The 18,504-nt window shown below is 36.3% G+C and overlaps 1 protein-coding gene across 7 annotated transcripts in view; it reads right to left on the bottom strand.

The window, feature by feature from the left end:
• The window catches only part of RYR2 (ryanodine receptor 2), an 827,636-nt gene that overhangs the window by 30,957 nt on the left and 778,175 nt on the right, over positions 1-18,504 (bottom strand). For all 7 annotated transcript variants that reach the window (XM_059882653.1, XM_059882647.1, XM_059882648.1 and 4 more), the window contains 6 exons: positions 18,350-18,480; positions 16,543-16,585; positions 13,530-13,663; positions 9,648-9,708; positions 7,927-8,073; positions 5,138-5,272 (listed from right to left, as the gene is read on the bottom strand). In XM_059882653.1, coding sequence (XP_059738636.1) covers positions 5,138-5,272; positions 7,927-8,073; positions 9,648-9,708; positions 13,530-13,663; positions 16,543-16,585; positions 18,350-18,480 — 651 coding nt within the window. The remainder of the gene's footprint in view (positions 1-5,137; positions 5,273-7,926; positions 8,074-9,647; positions 9,709-13,529; positions 13,664-16,542; positions 16,586-18,349; positions 18,481-18,504) is intronic.

Genomic DNA, 18,504 nt, shown 5'->3' with positions numbered 1-18,504 from the left:
AGGTTACTCCTGGTTTAATTAGATTCTCTGGCTCAAAACACCATGATCCTAAATAAATAAGTAAAGAAAGAAGGAGAGAAATTTAAGTATGAATCATCACTAAGTCTGCAAAACTGCAGCCGCAGTGCCACCTGCTGTACGTTATGAAACGCTGACGGGTGAGTTAAATCCTTGGGAATCCTTGAGACCCAAAGAAGGGACCTGAAACAACAAAAGAGATGAAAACTCAGGGTGACAGCAATAAAACAGGACGTGAGTGAGGAAAACCTATTGCAGGTGAGCATACGAGATTTCACCTGTTGAAAAAGAAATGCGAAGGAGACTGGCATAAAGAAAGGATTCTCTAGGGGAATTACAATAATTAAATCCAACCACTTCCTACTCCGTAATTTTGTCTTGCTAGATATTTGGTTTTACTAAGCCTCCACTTTTAATAAACTCTACAGCTGTTGGCTTCTTCAAAATCTACCTGCACAAGCATTTCTAAGAGGCAAATTAAAAGGGGTTTTCAGATCTAAAGAGTTTCCCTCATAGCTCAGCTAGTAAAGAATCCACCTGTAACGCAGGAGACCCTGGTGTGATTCCTGGGTTGGAAAGATCCCCTAGCGAAGGGAATGGCCCTGGAGAAAGGAAGGGCAACTCACTCCAATATTCTTGCCTGGAGAAGTCCATGGACAACTGAGCCTGGCAGGTTACAATCCATGGGGTTGCAAACAGTCAGACACAACTGAGCGACTTTCACTTTTTAGATCTAAAACTGAAAGGTTACTCTAGATAATGTGGCCTCTGACACCACAGTTATTAAGACCAATCAGCTGGATTTGAATGTGTGCGAAACTACTCAGACTCTTGTCTGGTTCAACTGATTGACAGCAGTAGGTAGTTACAAGACAGGTAGGAACTGAGGTATGGTTTGTATCTTGGAACTGAGTTTTCTTCTGTAAGAAAGAAACACCTAAGATGAAAACTATGATGCCTCCAACCTCGCCTCAGTCCAAGGCAAGGTACATTTACTCTTCTGTATAGAGACAGAAATACCTACAACAGAGTTGGTCAGAGGTAGTCTATATGGACAGAGATTGTTCAAAATGAACAAAATCCTGGCTGTAGCTCAGTTCCAAGCCCATAGTTGAAAAGATCAACAAGCCTATTTCCTCATCTGCAGGTGAGGCAAACTCCTCTACCTTCTTTATACCTATGTCATGTCATTGGGTAAAATCAGTCAGATAAAGGCAGTGGTCTTCCTAACCCACCTCTTGTTCAAATAATGCATGGATTCTTCTCATAATAAGTCCATTGACAAAATTTACAAAAGCAATGGAAATTCATTCTGAGAGCAAAATTCAAAATGTAGTCATCTAAGGATACCATTAGCACAACTTAATTAGGGTCAAATATGACCCATGATGTGACAAGGAGGGTCCAGGATATTTGGCAGCAGGGGTGGGAGGTGGTCTTGCTGTGGTGGGAGAGGGGAATCTAAGTCATATATTGTTCCCACTCTGTGACAGGCCACTGCATATCCCCGTCTGAAACCATTCCTCCTTTCCATCAATCTTGAGGGGTTCACTGAGCATCACACCCGCTGGGACTGAATGACTCCAGAAAAACTTTATGACCCGAGGCTTGTGAATTTTGAGATTTAGAACCATTGTGGTGTTTCTCTTGGAATATTAATGAATCTCCCCTGGGTCAGTGTAGGCACAAATGCCTGCCCTTGATACTTATTCTCTGTGTCTTTTTGCCTCCATCAGTCCTCCGCTCCCCTGCCTGCCTCTGGCCAGCCGCTACCCCAAGTCTTCAGGGTCATGGGATACAGACAATGTGGTTTTAAAGGCAGCCCACAGAAGAGGAGTTGAAGGATGTCTAAAGTACTTTCCTCCCTGGGCCTGGAATGGCAGGGTAGGGATGTGGAGAAGCAGAAAGGAGGTGTTAGCAACTCTGGTGAAGGTTATTACTAGTGACCAGGCAGTCTGCCAGCGTATAAGTTTTCTCTCTCCTTTATCTGTGTCCCTAATTCCTTTAAGAACCCTTGTTAACAGTTTCTTATGTATCCTTCCAGAAAAATCATATACATAGTCCGACATATCTAATATATACATTTTTGTGAGTGTGTGATGTTGTATGTTAGGATTCTATCACAATACTGTTCAGGATCTTGCTTTTTTTCCCCACTTAAGTATAATTTGTATGTCTTTGCATATTAGCATATTCAAACTTATCTATTATTTGAAAAAGCTACATACTTTTCCATTATATGGATCTACCATGTTTAATTAGGACCCTATAGATTATAATTTATATTATTTTCAATTTGTGATAGCAACTAATATCCTTGAATATACAGACATATTTATGAATGAATTTAGATCAGTTAATAGCAGTGGGACACGAGTATAAGTCAAAGATTAATGCACTTAAAAATCTGATAGTCATTATAAAATTTCTCTAAAATTGTTAATTTAACTTCCTACTACTGCTCATGAAGATGCCACTTTGTCAATCAACTCAATAACTCTAGGTATTAACAGTCTTCAGGAGGCAACTGATTGTTTTGATTTGCATTCTTAAACTTTTGATAGAGCTGAGCATCTTTCCATATTTACAACCCCAAATTATTTTACAGTGAAGTACCTAGTCATATAGTTTGCTTGTTTTTCTTCTTCTGGATGTGATTAAGACTTTATAAATTACGGAAACTGGCTCTTTGTTACAGCATTGTGTTTTTCTTAGCTTGTCATCTGCCTTTGAAAAGAAACTTTAAGGAAAATCTTAAAGTAATTTTCTGTGCTTGCATGAGTCCTAGGTTTTATGTCATACAAACCCCTTTCCCCATTAAAAAATTGTTATTATTTCAAAAGTCAAATCCTGTTTTAACTTTCATTCATTTTTTCTTTCTTTTGCACTGAACTTTATCTATTGATATTTCATTTGGGATTTATTTTGATGTAAAGAATTTAGCTGTCATTAATTTTTATCAATTTTCCCCCCAAAGCATGTCCATAGTACTTACTTCTACCACTTATTGAATTATTTTTCATTTTATAATTTCTAAAGCCACTTTTATCATTCTTTTAATTTCCATGTGTATCTAAATCTATTTCTAGACTATTCCATTGTTCTGTCATTCTCTAGTAAGAAAATTGTCTTCATATGCTAGTAAAGTAATGCTTAAAATTCTCCAAGCCAGACTTCAGTAATACGTGAACTGTGAACTTCCTGATGTTTGAGCTGGTTTTACAAAAGGCAGAGGAACCAGAGATCAAATTGCCAACATCCGCTGGATCATGGAAAAAGCAAGAGTTCCAGAAAAACATCTATTTCTGCTTTATTGACTATGCCAAAGCCTTTGACTCTGTGGATCACAATAAACTGTGGAAAATTCTGAAAGAGATGGGAATACCAGACCACCTGACCTGCCTCTGGAGAAACTGTATGCAGGTCAGGAAGCAACAGAACTGGATATGGAACAACAGACTGGTTCCAAATAGGAAAAGGAGTACGTCAAGGCTGTATATTGTCACTCTGCTTATTTAACTTATATGCAGAGTACATCATGAGAAACACTGGGCTGGATGAAGCACAAGCTGGAATTAAGACTGCCGGGAGAAATATCAATCACCTCAGAAATGCAGATTACACCGCCCTTATGGCAGAAAGTGAAGAAGAACTAAAGAGCCTTTTGATGAAAATGAAAGAGGAGAGTGAAAAAGTTGGCTTAAAACTCAACATTCAGAAAACTAAGATCATGGCATCTGGTCCCATCACTTCATGGGAAAGAGATGGGGAAAGAGTGGAAACAATGGCTGACTTTATTTTGGGGGGCTCCAAAATCACTGCAGATGGTGATTGCAGCTATGAAATTAAAAGACGCTTACTCCTTGGAAGGAAAGTTATGACCAACCTAGACAGCATAGTAAAAAGCAGAGACATTACTTTGCCAACAAAGGTCCATCTAGTCAAGGCTATGGTTTTTCCAATGGTCATGTATGGATGTGAGAGTTGGACTATAAAGAAAGCTGAGCACCAAAGAATTGATGCTTTTGAACTGTGGTGTTGGAGAAGACTCTTGAGAGTCCCTTGGACTGCAAGGAGATCCAACCAGTCCATCCTAAAGATCAGTCCTGGGTGTTCACTGGAAGGACTGATGTTGAAGCTGAAACTCCAATACTTTGGCCACCTGATGTGAAGAGCTGACTCATTTGAAAAGACCCTGATCCTGGGAAAGATTGAAGGTGGGAGGAGAAGGGGACGACAGAGGATGAGGTGGCTGGATGGCATCACTGACTTGATGGACATGGGTTTGGGTGGACTCTGGGAGTTGGTGATGGACAGGGAGGCCTGGCGAGCTGCCGTTCATGGGTCACAAAGAGTCAGACACGACTGAGCGACTGAACTGAACTGACTGAACTAGTCTTTTATAATGTTAGTAGTTCTTTCTCATTATTCCTTTGAGATGTTTATTTTTTCCTAGAGTAATTTTAGCATCATTATATCTGTCTCTTTAACTTATACCAACCTCAGTGGTATAGGTGTCTCAATTTGGAGCTCATTTAAGGATTCATCTATTTCCAGGTAAAGGTTAATATTTTGTCTAATTTTTACTTCCTAGTCTAGGGTCCCATGTATGTTAATTTCTGATTTGCCAGTATCCAAGATGCAGGTTACAGAAGAGTGACAAAATAATATAAAAGCTTTAACATCTGTTGATTTTAAAGTCAAGAGCAAGAATAATTTAAGCGAGGATACTCAATATAAAAAGCATTTTTGGACATCAGTAATTTCAGCTATCATTAAGGTGAACAAATACCTAAGCCTTCAACATGTTCTACAAGGAAAAAACTTTACCTGCTGTCCTAGAATATATGAACAACAGGTTAAAGGGTTTATATTAATTCCTCCAGTTCTAAGGACTTTACTTGATATTCTATTAATTATCAGGCTGATGCAGCAGATGTGCAAAACCAGCAGAAATGCTTCCTGTTCCGCAAAACATGAAAATCTTTAAAAAGCCACACAGCTTTTTGCTGTATACACTACTTTATATTATGCACTCTTAAAGAATAAGTATACAATTCCTTGAATTGAGTAAGCAGGAGAATTTTTTCATTCATATGAGATCAGAGTGTGAACTTACCGTTAGCATGTCATCACACTTCATGTCTGGTGTATCGCCATCTTCACTTTTATTGTAGAATTTTCGGAAAAAATTGAATGCCACGACAGTATATAGGTATACAACAACAGCCAATAAGCCAACAGTTAATACAAGCTGGAAAGCAATGTGACAGTGAAAATACATTAGAAATACAAATCAGTGGATTAACTGACTAAAAGCTAATGGAATCCACACCTTATAATCATCCTTTACTTATACACTCAGTGGGGAAATCTATTTTCATGGTCTGTTTATTTTATCAAGTTGTCAGATTACTTTATGTAAAACTTGACTACTTGATTGACTAATAAATGCTTACTATCACTGGAATATGAATAATTGCTGATTTAATTTCCTATCCAAATTCAATTTGGATAATTATTAAAATTTATTTTAATAAAATTTAATTATTTAAAATGATTAATAATTAATAAGCAGCTTCATTTTTCTATTATCTAAATATTTGGTGGTAGATACTATACTAAATACTTTCTTTTCATAAGGTCTATTCCCTTTAAATAATTTACATTCCTAATAAAAACTATCTCATTTTTGTTATGATAGTAAGAGGGGTTGTAAATCATGTTTTCCTTCAATAACATCCTAAATTAAAATAGGAATTTCTTTAAAAAAAAATTAAAAAAAATAAAATAAAATAGGAATTTCTTCTAACACCTGGAAGTGCATAACTGTTAATAGTATGTAATATAAATATTAAAAAAAATAAAACTAAGAAGTCTGGGTTTGTTACTCTAAAGCAGTGATCAAAGGGAAAGACTCCTTTAATTATATATTTACCTTTTTGGCTGTGCCACATAGCATATAGAATCTTAGTTTCCCCACCAGGGATTGAACCCACGCCCCCTGCACTGGAAGATCAGAGTCTTAACCACTGGACTGCCAAGTAAGTACTGGGAAAAACACTTTAAAATAGTGTTAGTTATTTGGTATTAAAGGCTAATTTTCTCGTTGTATAAATAAAATTCACAGTTTGAAAGGTCTTCTTAAAGCTGTATGTAATTTTTAATTCCAAACTATACACTATATATATATGCATGTATATATAAACACATTTTATAGAATATGTATATATATGAATATACACATAATTTGTATATGAATATTTTGGGGGCTACCCTGGGGGCTCAGATGGTAAAGAAACTGCCTGTATTGTGGGAGACCCAGATTCAATCCCTGGTTTGGGAAGATCCCCTGGAAAAGGGAAAGGCTACTCACTCCAGTATTCTTGCATAGAGAATTCCATAGAGAGAGGAGCCTGGGGGGTTGCAAAGAGTCGGACACGACTGAGCAACTAACACTTTCACTTTCATGTATATTTTTTAAATGTGCTTTCCACCAAGCTGGTAAAAATACTTTTCTGGTTCCATCACAGAAATTCTAAACACACTAAAATACATTATTTTTTATGTCAACTTCCTCTGATTACAACATACCCCTTATGTTGTGGTGGCATATATTAAGTCTTTGAAAAATCACTTTATAATTATCTGGAAAAAAACATGTCTTAATAGAGGGCTTAATTCACTCCTACCAATTAAGTACAAAGCCACTGTAAATTTTACATGTTTACTATAAGACCAAGCTCTCTCTATCTCTGCAAATGGAAATCTGATACCTCAAAAAGAGAGGGAATAGAATTTAGAAACAAGCAAAAGTTTAGCAATTGAGAATAGTGCTAGATTTTTTTGTGTGAAAACACTCCACAAATTCAGCATCTCCAATTCTTTGAATATGCTTGGAGCTCAAAAGTAATCTGCTAACTTTTCGAATAAGCTTAGTATAGTTTTTGTCACTGGATTTATGCCATGCCATACATACCATACTCATATTCAGAAACTAGAGTGACATATATAAGAACAGTATGCTGAAATTTAGAAAACTGAAGGTCATGATAATGTGAATTTAACTGTGGACATAGTTCAAGGTTTTAGGAAGGGCACCAATTTTAAAATATGCTGGATTATAAAATTCTGGAAAAAGAAGGACTCTTTTATTCCAAGTAAATAACATAGAATGTGTTACCTCTCAGTGGACACTTGATAAATACAGAATGAATTGATAAGTTTATTAATAATGAAAGTTTTAACAAGACAAGTGTGTTGCATTAGAACATAAGCTGATTATCTGAAATTAAGCCAACTTTCCTCTAAGTAAGCATGACCTTGTCAAGTGTGAAACATTATTATTCATTTTGCCCAATATAAAAGTGGAGAAAAGAGCCCAAGAAGATCTGGTTTAAAATACTGTATTAAATTACAGATGCAGCATCTGTTTTATTACTAATGCAACTAGTGTGTGAGGATATTGCAGCATACTTTGGTTTCCTCACAGTATCAAATACAGCAGATATCATATTAGGAACAAAACAGTAACTGTTTTCCTGAGAATTTACTGTGCCAGGGCCTGTGCTAAGACCTCCACGTTTATGTTTTTATTTTAAATTCTCACAAAACCCTGGTAAGGTAGGTACTTTTGCTGTTTTCATTCAAAATGAGGGAGTTGAGATTTAGGAATGGTAAATAATTTATCCAGGGTCACAAAGCTAAATCAATCAAACCAAGACTTGAACGTAGGTCTAAGGGACTCTCAAACTACAAATCCTTATGGTTTCCAGGAGAAAAAGTACAGCTCCTCTATCCACAAAAGCTTTAAAACTGTACACTGTTATTTGAGGTTTGGTTTTACTTCTGTTGGAATATTTGTTAGTTTTTCAGTTTTTGCAGGGGAAAGAAAAGATAAATTTTTACCTGTTTGCCATTGTGAGTTACTGATGACAAGATGGTTCTTAACGTCTTGAATCCCATAGCAATGTCCAGAAGATGAGCAGCAAAAAAAAAGTTGTTGTAGTGTCCAAGAATGGACATGGTCATATACCAGGCAAGGTAGAGGAAGGACTATTAAGATGAAATGAGAGAAAAGAATGTCAGAAAATGGAATATATATTATTGCAAAAGCTACTCTAATCTCATTCTAACTGCTCCATTGACTTTATCTTTTAATTATATATTCATATAATTCCAATTAGTTATATGAGTTCGTGCATTTTAATTTAGCTCATTCTGCAGAGTTCAATGCCATCCATTCTCTCCTTTACACCAGAGTGGTTGTTTTTATTTATTCTCCCACAGAGAAAAATGAATTGACTTACTATTCAACAGCAGCTTATATCAGCCTCAGCGCTACTGATAGTTTAGGCCGGTTAATTCTTTGACACGGGTGCCATCGTGTGCATTATAGGATGGTTTGTAAGCAGCATTCCTGGTCTCTACTCACCAGCTGCCACTAGCATTCTCTTTTCCCAGTCATGACAACCCAAAATATCTTTATATGTTGCCACGTGTGGCTGAGTTGAGGTGACCTTTTTATTCAGGGAAGCTGCTTCCACTGTTAGATGAGAAGTTAGCTGAAAGACACCTTACTAGCAGCTGACAAAAGATATTTCAAGACAAGTCTAAGCTCTTTGGAGGGTTCTTTAAGATACCCAGGATTCTGGGCCATGACTGGATGAGGCAGGGGTGGAGACAGAGGTTAAGAGTATGCGGGAGAGGGGTGTCACAGGTCTTTAGGAGAATGGAAGTAAGGATCACTATAAAAGTCAGTGCTAAAATTGGAGTGAGATTTTTTGAGACTACATGAGATGTCCAAGGAAGAAAGCACAGAAGAGAGAACAGCAGAAGGCCTTAGGGGATGTTCTTACGTTCCTTTCTGAGTGGATGTGAGAAGATGGCAAAAAAATTAAGAAGCAAGAATGAGGGGATGAGCTGAGAGCTACAGAAACAATTGTAGTCGATGTATTCAGCCATGTTTCACGATTCTCTCTCGCAACTCCCCGGCAGCAAATAGTAGCATTAAAAACAATTGACTGTAACAGTTATTTAAACTGAAAATTCTAAGATTCAAAAATGTCAAGCTATTGAACCAATGAGATACTATAATGTGATTCTCTGCCTTGACAGCTGGTGGCTTTTAGTCATGGGTGATTTTTTTTCATAATATTTGTACATATATGTGGGTCCTATGGTTTAACTCATAGGCTGTTTGATAAAAGGAAGATCCATCAAGAAAAAGAACACAATAATGTACTTAACTTGGCAGAAGCAAATGGATTGCAATCAATGTTAAGAAAAACTTTAAAAAACGTATTTAGAAGTTTCTAACATCTGTAAAAATTTTGAAGAATGCCATTGTTCAACTAAAACCTGAATGAAAATACACGTGAATTTTCATGTTTCATTTTCTTGTGTAAATATATTTTCATTTTAATCTTTCAGCTATTGAAAGAAATGGAATGGGAGATGGGCTGATGAATCATGTATTTCTATGGGTTTTTCTCAGATATGGTCAGTATTAAATGAACCGATATTTGAATAACTTTCTTAAGTAGCCGTCGAAAATTTCCACCTGCTGAAGCCCAGTAAACTCATCTAATCAGAGTGCGTTTTACTTTGTGGTATTGAAGGTAGCTTACGTTGTCAGTGAAAACGACTCCTAGTTTCCACATCTGATACTTCACATCAATAGAGTTCAGTCTGGAAAAACAAAAGAATTTGTAGATATGTACATGAAGCAAAGGCTCACAGGCTTGCAAGAGCCTGCTGGCATTCACTCCCCATGGGATGGGGTAGGGCTGGCAACCATCTCAGAAGATGAGTTCTAGTTCAGGTGCCCGGGGAAGAGCTTGAGAGCTCCGTTGGACAGTGTATTCCAGAGTTTTGTGATTTTTTTTAGAGGAATCTTAGAAAACAAAACAAAGCTTCAGTATATCTTCTATTATTTAAAAATAGCTTTTTTTGACCTTTTCTTTTCTCTACATTAAATATAAGATAAACACTTTAACACTTATTCCTAAAAATTGTACAAATTAACCAACATAGGTATATCAAGACTTTCCTCCCTAACTTTCGCTATACATTTGTAACTGCATACCAACAGAATTATTTTTAGTTCAACTAATAAAAAACCTGCATAAATAGCCACATTTACTTTATAACTGTAATGATTTTGCCAGTGAAAGGGCTTATTGGTTCTATTTTTGTTTCCTTTTGATTTCAAAAATGCCCCTTCTCATATCCTTCTCTATCCAAAAAGGAATTTAACCCTTCCCCTTGCTTCCCACAGCACTTTGTAGTCATCTCCCTTTATAATCATATCCCACAGTTTTGTAGCTGTAGGTGTGTATGTATGTACATGTATTTACACCTCTCTCACTAGTCTCTAAAATACCCATCACCAAGCACATTATATGATACAGTCAGTGTATCATATAATATTGAATAATGTTGAATGAATGAATTGCAACATAAATATTTTTGATCTTTGCAGAATAAAATAGACATGTATTAAAATATACTTTTTTAGCTTTCTTTTTTCAGAACTTGCACTGGTTTATAGGGCTAGAAATTATAATTTTATTAGCCTTCCCAACATTCTAGGAATTGATATAATAATACGATGTAATTTTTAGTGCTATTTTCAAAAGGGCTCCTCTAGAGATACTGTTTTAGTCTTTAATTACTTTTTTAATCATTTCTTTAATTAGGCCAATCTTAAGTTATAAGTGCAGTGATACATAGTTTATCATCTAAAGTTGATTTCATAGGAGGTTTTTCCCCTTGGAGTTAAGGTTTAATTTACTTTAGCCTAGACTCTCTGACTTTTAAGGAAATAAAACTGTCTTTGAGTTGTAGTTTTGTGATTTTAAATAATCATTTTTAAAGTTTCATGAATATTTACAATAGGTTTCAATATAACAATACTTTTTCTTAAAAAGATAAACAAACTGGAAAGTTTGCACGAGAGCATAATTATATTCCATGAAAGCAATCCTAAATAAAATAAGGGTTTTATCAGGATGTCTGAATTTCCCATGGTAGTTTCGTGATTTAAAAATTTATTCTTATGATTAGTTCTTTTCTATCCCTATCACTCGTTAGGGTAGCAAGTCGCTACCGACTGCATGAAAAGCATTTTGTAGTACACAGTACTCTCTTCTCACCAATGGTGGCAGTCATGCTCTTTGGGCAGAGCTGACTCCACCCTCAGGGATGCAGCACAGCTGATCTGGACCAGTCACGGCCTCCCCAGCCACAGGACTTGGTTCAGAGGTAAGCTAGAAGCCAGAGAGCTCGGAGATATAAGCTCCACTCTCACTCCATGAAGACACATGGTGAAGAAGTATGCAGGCTTTCTGGCTGTTGGAGGCCATTCTACCCCAGGAGGTAAGTTAGCCACCTATTTAAATGGGCACATCTGTCGCTGCTGTTGTTTAGTCGCTAAGTCATTTCCAACTCTTTTGCTACCTCATGGACTAGCCCGCCAGGCTCCTCTGTCCATGGAATTTCCCAGGCAAGAATTCTGGAGCAGGTTGCCACTTCCTTCTTCAGGGGATCTTCCTGACCCAGGGATTGGACCCATGTCTCCTGCATTAGCAGGTGGATTCTCTACCACTGAGCCACCAGAGAAGCCCAAATGTGCACATACCAAGCCCTATAAATTTGATTGATAAATACATGCACACATAGATACGTGAATCATCCTTGTATGCAAATGTTCACATTAAGATAATATTCATATAGAAACCAGATAATCTTTTAAAACTCCATCTTTTTAAACACTTTAATAAAGGAACACTACATGTAAATTTTTTCCTAGTAATGTGTGTTATTCACCAGCAAACTGTAATTATATTATCCCTATTTAATGGTATTAATAAAGTCCACATTAATTTATTGGTACTTTTCTAGCAGTCAACCTGCAAATATTTACTATGTAAAACAGTGGAAAATTCCACTAATTTACAACTGTTCATAGTAAAACAGTAGTCTAAACTTTTCTGTTTTTTCAGACTTATTTTCCAGAGTCACAAATACGACCATGTAAAACGCATAATTCAGTGAGAGTGAAAGTTGCTCAGTCATGTCCGACTCTTTGCAACCCCAAGGACTGTACAGTCCATGGAATTCTCTAGGCCAGAATACTGGAGTGGGTAGCCTTTCCCTTCTCCAGGGGATCTTCCCAACCCAGGGGTCGAACCCAGGTCTCCCGCATTGCAGGCAGATTCTTTACCAGCTGAGCCACTAGGGAAGCCCATGTAAAATGCATAATTCAGTAAAACTATTTAATTCTACCTTGCTTAGCAGGGATCTGAAAATGTTAGTGGGAAACGCAGCATACTTTTCACCACTATCCTTGTTTCACATGATATTCTAACATAAAGGTCTTAATGCCTAAGGGTTATCAACTGTGTTTCTTCTTATATATAGTGATTTGGTCTTTAGGAAACATATTTGTTTTCTTAAAGTACCAGATAATACTTTAAACTTAAGTTCATCATTTCTGTTACATATTTGCTTATTGAACTACTTTTCAACTGGGTTCACGTTATTTTTAAAGACTCAACTAGCTCTAACCAAGGCTTCAGAGAGAAAAAAAAAATGACCAAAAGGATAGGTCAGCCAAAGTGTCTTTTTTAATGCTAACTAAAATATTTATCTAAGACAATCTAACACTGCTCTACAGAACCTTAAATATTTATGTTTTCAAAGAAATCATCACATACCTAGTTGACTGACACCTTAAATACACCTAAATAAGGGACGGTAACCACTGTTTTTTCTAAAATTGTTGTGACTACAATAAGAAATTACTTTTTAAAAGCATGTGGGCTTTACATTTCTTTTCAGATTATAGTTGATTAAATTCATAAAATAGAAATATATGTATATATACACATACTCACACTACACGTGTGTGTGAAAGTCAGTCTCTGGTGAAGTCAGCCAGTTTACATTCTCCTAGTTATATCATAACATTCCATGCAAATACTATATAAGGGTGCCTCATTTTAATGTAAACTTTCTAAGTAATAGTATGATGACATGGTACCAAGTCTTTGCTATTTAAATAAAATATAACAATTATAATAAAAGGATATGAACTTTGAACATTTCTAATAAAAGGCCTATATTACTCCTTTTTCCAAAATAAGAAAATTAACTTCTTTTCAAATAGGAAGCTTTAAGAAAACATAGTCAAATATTATGTTTTTGTACCTCTGACTTCGACTTAAGTGGCATTTAGGGGTAAAGAGGCAAATCAAATTAAGAACATAAATCTTTTTGTCTTGCTTTATATAAATAACAAAAAAAGACATGTTCAGAAGTTATAGATTATATCTAATGATCCCAGAGCTCAGAAGTACAAAAGCAGATTTTGTATATATACTGTTTCGCTCATCTCTCTGTTCTTCTGACACTGAAGGAAAGGAAATCAATGCACTAGCAAATTCAGAAGTGTATTCATTTTTCCTCCTTTCTACCTACATCTTGAATAGAGCAGAATTAACACTCACACAGCTGACAGGGAGCTGTCTTTCTTTGGCTTCTTCTTTTCCCGGGCATCACTGAAGTCCAAGGCAGCTTTGTCCATGCCGAGTAACTCGCTGATTCTGTCTCGGCCATAGAACTCTCCATATTTATCCATAACCTGGGGCAATAATAAAAGCATTTTACAGACCTCCACCATCAAGTAGTCTCATCTATGTACGTACATACAAACATCAGAGTATTTTAATACATAATACATGTCTTACTTTCAAGTTCACTTAAAAATCTAACTTACAGCTCATGTTCTCTGATCATATTGTTAAGGTCTAAGTGAATTTAACAGCATTTATTTATTTATTTTAATTTTATTTTTAAACTTTACATAATTGTATTAGTTTTGCCAAATATCAAAATGAATGCATCAGAAAGATGATAACAATAACCCTGTGTACGAGACAGCAAAAGAGACACTGATGTATGTATGGGGCATTTATTTGTTTAGGGCATGCTGCACAGCATGTGGGATCTTAGTTCCTCGACTAGGGACTGAACTTGTGCCCTTGCATTGGAAATGTGGGGGTCTAAGCACTGGACTGCCAGGCAAGTCTACTTAAAACATTTTAAATAATACCTAGCTGAAGAACATGATTTCTAAGGCAAGAGGAAGGTATGCAAATAGAAGAGGATGGGCTGAAGGAAATGGGTAAAGGAGTGGTGGGAGGTAATGGAATAAGGTAACTTCTACCAAATTCATACTTTATGTCGGGAATTATGCTAAGAATTTTGACTTGTTTTCCATCATGGGGCTCTTTCAATGTGGAAGTTTCCTCTTATTAGCATCCTGCTCTGCAGACAAAGAAATTGTATCTTAGAGAATGTAACATGCCCAGGGTTGGTCGGCTTGGCAAAAGAGTGGATGAGGAAGCATCCAGGCAAGGCTGACTCAGCAAAGGTCTCCCGCATAGAGCACAGCACGCCACTGGGATGGTCACGACATGCTGGTATTCCCTCTGTGGTCTCCATCTGAACCTGAAACCTTGTCACATCCTCAGGTCTTCAGTTAATTCTAGTATAGATGCTTTATCCATCACTAGAATCACTTCTTAGCAACCCACCTTGATTTCCTTGCCCCTCTGTCCTGTCACATTTGCCTGGCTTTGCACAAGTACTGGGTTTTTAATCAATGCTTGGACGTGGGCTCACAGATCACCTGTGAGCTCAGTACCTCTGTCTCTTATATAGCAACTCTTGGCCTAGGGTTTATGTACCAGGAGGATCCTGCACATCAGTGAAAATGAGGCAACAGCAAAATAATGAAAGAAATCCAGAAGGAGAGAGAACTGGCAGCAAAAGAGGGAAAGAAAGCAAGGAAAAGGGATCTAGGAGAAGCAAAGGCACTGGGAACCAGAGGGAAAGGAGGGGGGATGTTAAAAGATTAGAGTAGGTAATGGAAAAATACATAAACAGAAAGAAAGGATTAGCAGAAATTAAAATAAGCATTTTTGGAATGTGTACAAACAGGTAAAGTGAAATAAACATTAAAGAGCAATAGTAGTTTAAAGTCCTATGAATGTATACTATTTAGGTTCATTAAAACAATTTGTTTTGCATTATTCTCACAGTACTGAAAAGGGGCTGGGCTGATCTGAGTGGGAGTTCTTTAGGGGTTATATTCTCACCCAGGAGGACAAACTGGACCCAAGAGCAGGAACGCCATGAAGAGTCTTAGCCACAATTACAATTTGTCTACTTATTTGACTCTAGATATATCATTTCCTTTGGAGATAACTTTTGCTTCTTTATATTATTAAATAATTAATATGAATAAAATATTCAAATCAAATATGAATAAAATATTCAAATCTTTTTTTTTAATTTAACCTGTGGTGGGTTCATGTTGATGTATGGCAAATCATCTATTTTAAGTTACTTAAAAATGATTCTTTCAAAGCTCTGGCCTAATTTGGATGACTCATCTGCATTAGTGCAATGCTACTACTTTGCGGTCACAAGGAGACAAAAAACTTGCACCAAAATGAAAATCAGCAAACATTCTGCTCCTTCCAACTAGAAAGTCTTGAGGGGTTTTTGTGTTGTTCTGTTTTCTTTAATGTGCTTCATTTTAAATGATGTACTTGATTTAAATTCTTGGCAAACTCTCTTTCTCCCCTCAGACTGGTAACAAAAAATTTGCAGCTGCTAATCACCAACCACCCTCTGAGTCCCACTAAACTGGTGGAATCAAAGGGGGAAAAGATCACTCCATTCAGCGGATTATTTGTGGCCCTTCTACCTCAGACCATATATATACCCTGGAGCTACAGCTCATTATGGTACATGGCATGAATTGATTCAGCTTGGCAACTGGAGGGTTCAAGGAATAAGAAGGAGCTGCAAAATAATGTTTACTGTATTTTACAATGTACAAGTACTGTGTATGCCTTGTTATATTTTCTTTAAAAAGTGATCTACATTAAATAATGTGTGGTAGGAAGAGCATAGATAATCCTTGACTCTCAAAATCAGAGCTGACGGTCTTAACTATCTGTCTTCTTCCCACCATCCTATGATGCAGTGTGCATCAGAAGAAAAAAACTATCAAAAAAAAAAGGTCTTTGAAGTTTATATAAAGTAATATAAAATGTAGTTGTCTGTTGTTATACAACTTTACTTCTTTATTGTAAGGCAGGATTCTAGCCCTGGTAACTTAGCTGTCTTATCAGAAAAGAACCTTCAGTCAGGTACCCAATCTCAGAGAAAATTCTTACCAGTTCTTTTTAATGTACAGGCTGAGCACTGTTTAATCACCTGAGTCAGAGGATGGGTGGATGAGCAATGCTTATTTAATTTTTAGCTGCAGAGTATGGATTTCTTATGAAATTTTTGAAACTCATATTCAATCCTATTTCCATTTTGAAATGACATTGACAGATAAAGCATACCTCAATATCTCATTCTACATATGAGCCACAGCAAATTCAAATCTGAATTACACTTTAGGAAAAAATAGAAAATGTAAAGTGCTCTAAGTAGTATTACCTTTCTTTTAACAAATTTGTCCCAGTAGTTGTTGGGAAATGACCTAAAAGATATAAAAGCACAGAAGTAAAATATAGTATCATTTAAAAAAATGATAAATAACAATATATTGTTTGGAATAAACAAAATCCTAAAAATAATATGTAAACATGTTCTTTCATTCACAGAAATTACAATGCATTTTTCCCATCTTATTCTATAAATTTTCTATAAGAATATTAAATATTATTTAAAATGTTAATATATCCATGTAAATCACAAAACATATGGACTAATATTGTTATGGATAAAAATATGAACATGTTTATTAATAAGGAGTTATATTTTTATTTATGTACAATATGTCAATATATACATTTCTTTGTCAATTGTCTTTAAAAATTAAAGTATCTAAAAATCTGTCCTTGTTTCTCCTATGAAGTTTTAAAAAAAAACTCATTCCCACCTTGAGAAAACTCAAGGAAACTGAGCATATTATCATCACATGATCCTGGCATCTTAAGAATTCACCTAAGGGGACAGACTTGATTGGATTTAGTATTAATAAATAGAGTTGCTGAACAAAATATTGGGCTTCCCTGGTAGCTCAGAGGTTAAAGCGTCTGCCTGCAATGTGGGAGACCCGGGTTCGATCCCTGGGTTGGGAAGATCCCCTGGAGAAGGAAATGGCAACCCACTCCAGAATTCTTGCCTGGAGAATCCCATGGACTGAGGAGCCTGGTGAGCCACAGTCCACGGAGTTGCAAGGAGTCAGACACGACTGAGTGACTTCACTTTCAAACAAAATCTTCACTTTCAAACAAAATATTGAGCATTTAGAGTAAATGTTTATATGGCTATGTGCTATGGCGGGTCGCTCAGTCGTGTCCGACTCCTTGCAACCCCATTGACTGTAGCCCACCAGGCTCCTCAGTCCATGGGATTCTCCAGGCAAGAAGAATACTGGAATACTGGGGTGGGTTGCCATTTCCTTCTCCAGAGGATCTTCCCAACCAAGGGATAGAACCCGGGTCTCCTCCATTGCAGACAGATTCTTTACCATCTGAGCTACAGGGTTGCCCTTCAGATGTTAATAACACACATATAAATCATCCCCATTTGAACTTACTAGAAATCATAACTTTTTAAGAATAAAAAAACTAATTACAATTAAAAAGAATTTATTTCATTAAAGTAGTACAAACGACTAGAAAATATTGTATCATTAATACCTCTAATAATGTAAATTAGACTTCAATGATGGATTTATATCTGAAGCAACAGCTAGTCATTTGGATTTTGATCTTGTAAGGCTAAATAATTAGTACACAGAAAAAGCATTTATTTTTCTGTCATATTTTACATGTCATAATGCTTAGCTAGGTATATGCCAGACTGCTGGATGATACCAATTAAAAATTTCCAACTTAGATTAAACATGTGAAATTCAATATTTTTGCCTTTAATGCTACAACCCTTTCCTTAATGAATACTTTTGGCTTCCTCTATGCTTTTCTGTGAGATAACCGTGCACTGCAGGTTGTATACACACTTCCCTGAACACTGAGTAATGGACGTTAAGTTCCATTACTGCCGTGGAAATGGACCTAAAGCCATTTTTGATGGAGGAAATCAGAACACAGAGGGCAAAAATTGATGGCATCCATTAAGAGGATGATGGAGCTCAGTCATTTGATTTTCTTGGCTGAATATATAACTATTACTCACTTCTGCTAAACTTTTGACAAATCTGCAGGAACTCTGGCCAAGTATTTTACATCCTGAAATTTTCTGAGCACAGAAATGTCTCATCTAATTCTTTACTCACTGTGTGTTGATTACGAGTCTATCCCACTGGCCTTTAATATCATCTTCTGAAGGCTGTTCTGTAATATAAAGCCCATCAAATTCCAATTTTCGAGCTACTTCCTTCTCTCGCTTAAAAATAACCAGTGGGACCTACATTTGAAAAATAAACATGTT

This window comes from Bos taurus, chromosome 28, assembly GCF_002263795.3.
Source record: "Bos taurus isolate L1 Dominette 01449 registration number 42190680 breed Hereford chromosome 28, ARS-UCD2.0, whole genome shotgun sequence".
NCBI lineage: Eukaryota > Metazoa > Chordata > Mammalia > Artiodactyla > Bovidae > Bos > Bos taurus.
Note: the sequence above shows the minus strand (reverse complement) of the source record. Positions and strands in the feature narration are given on the sequence as shown.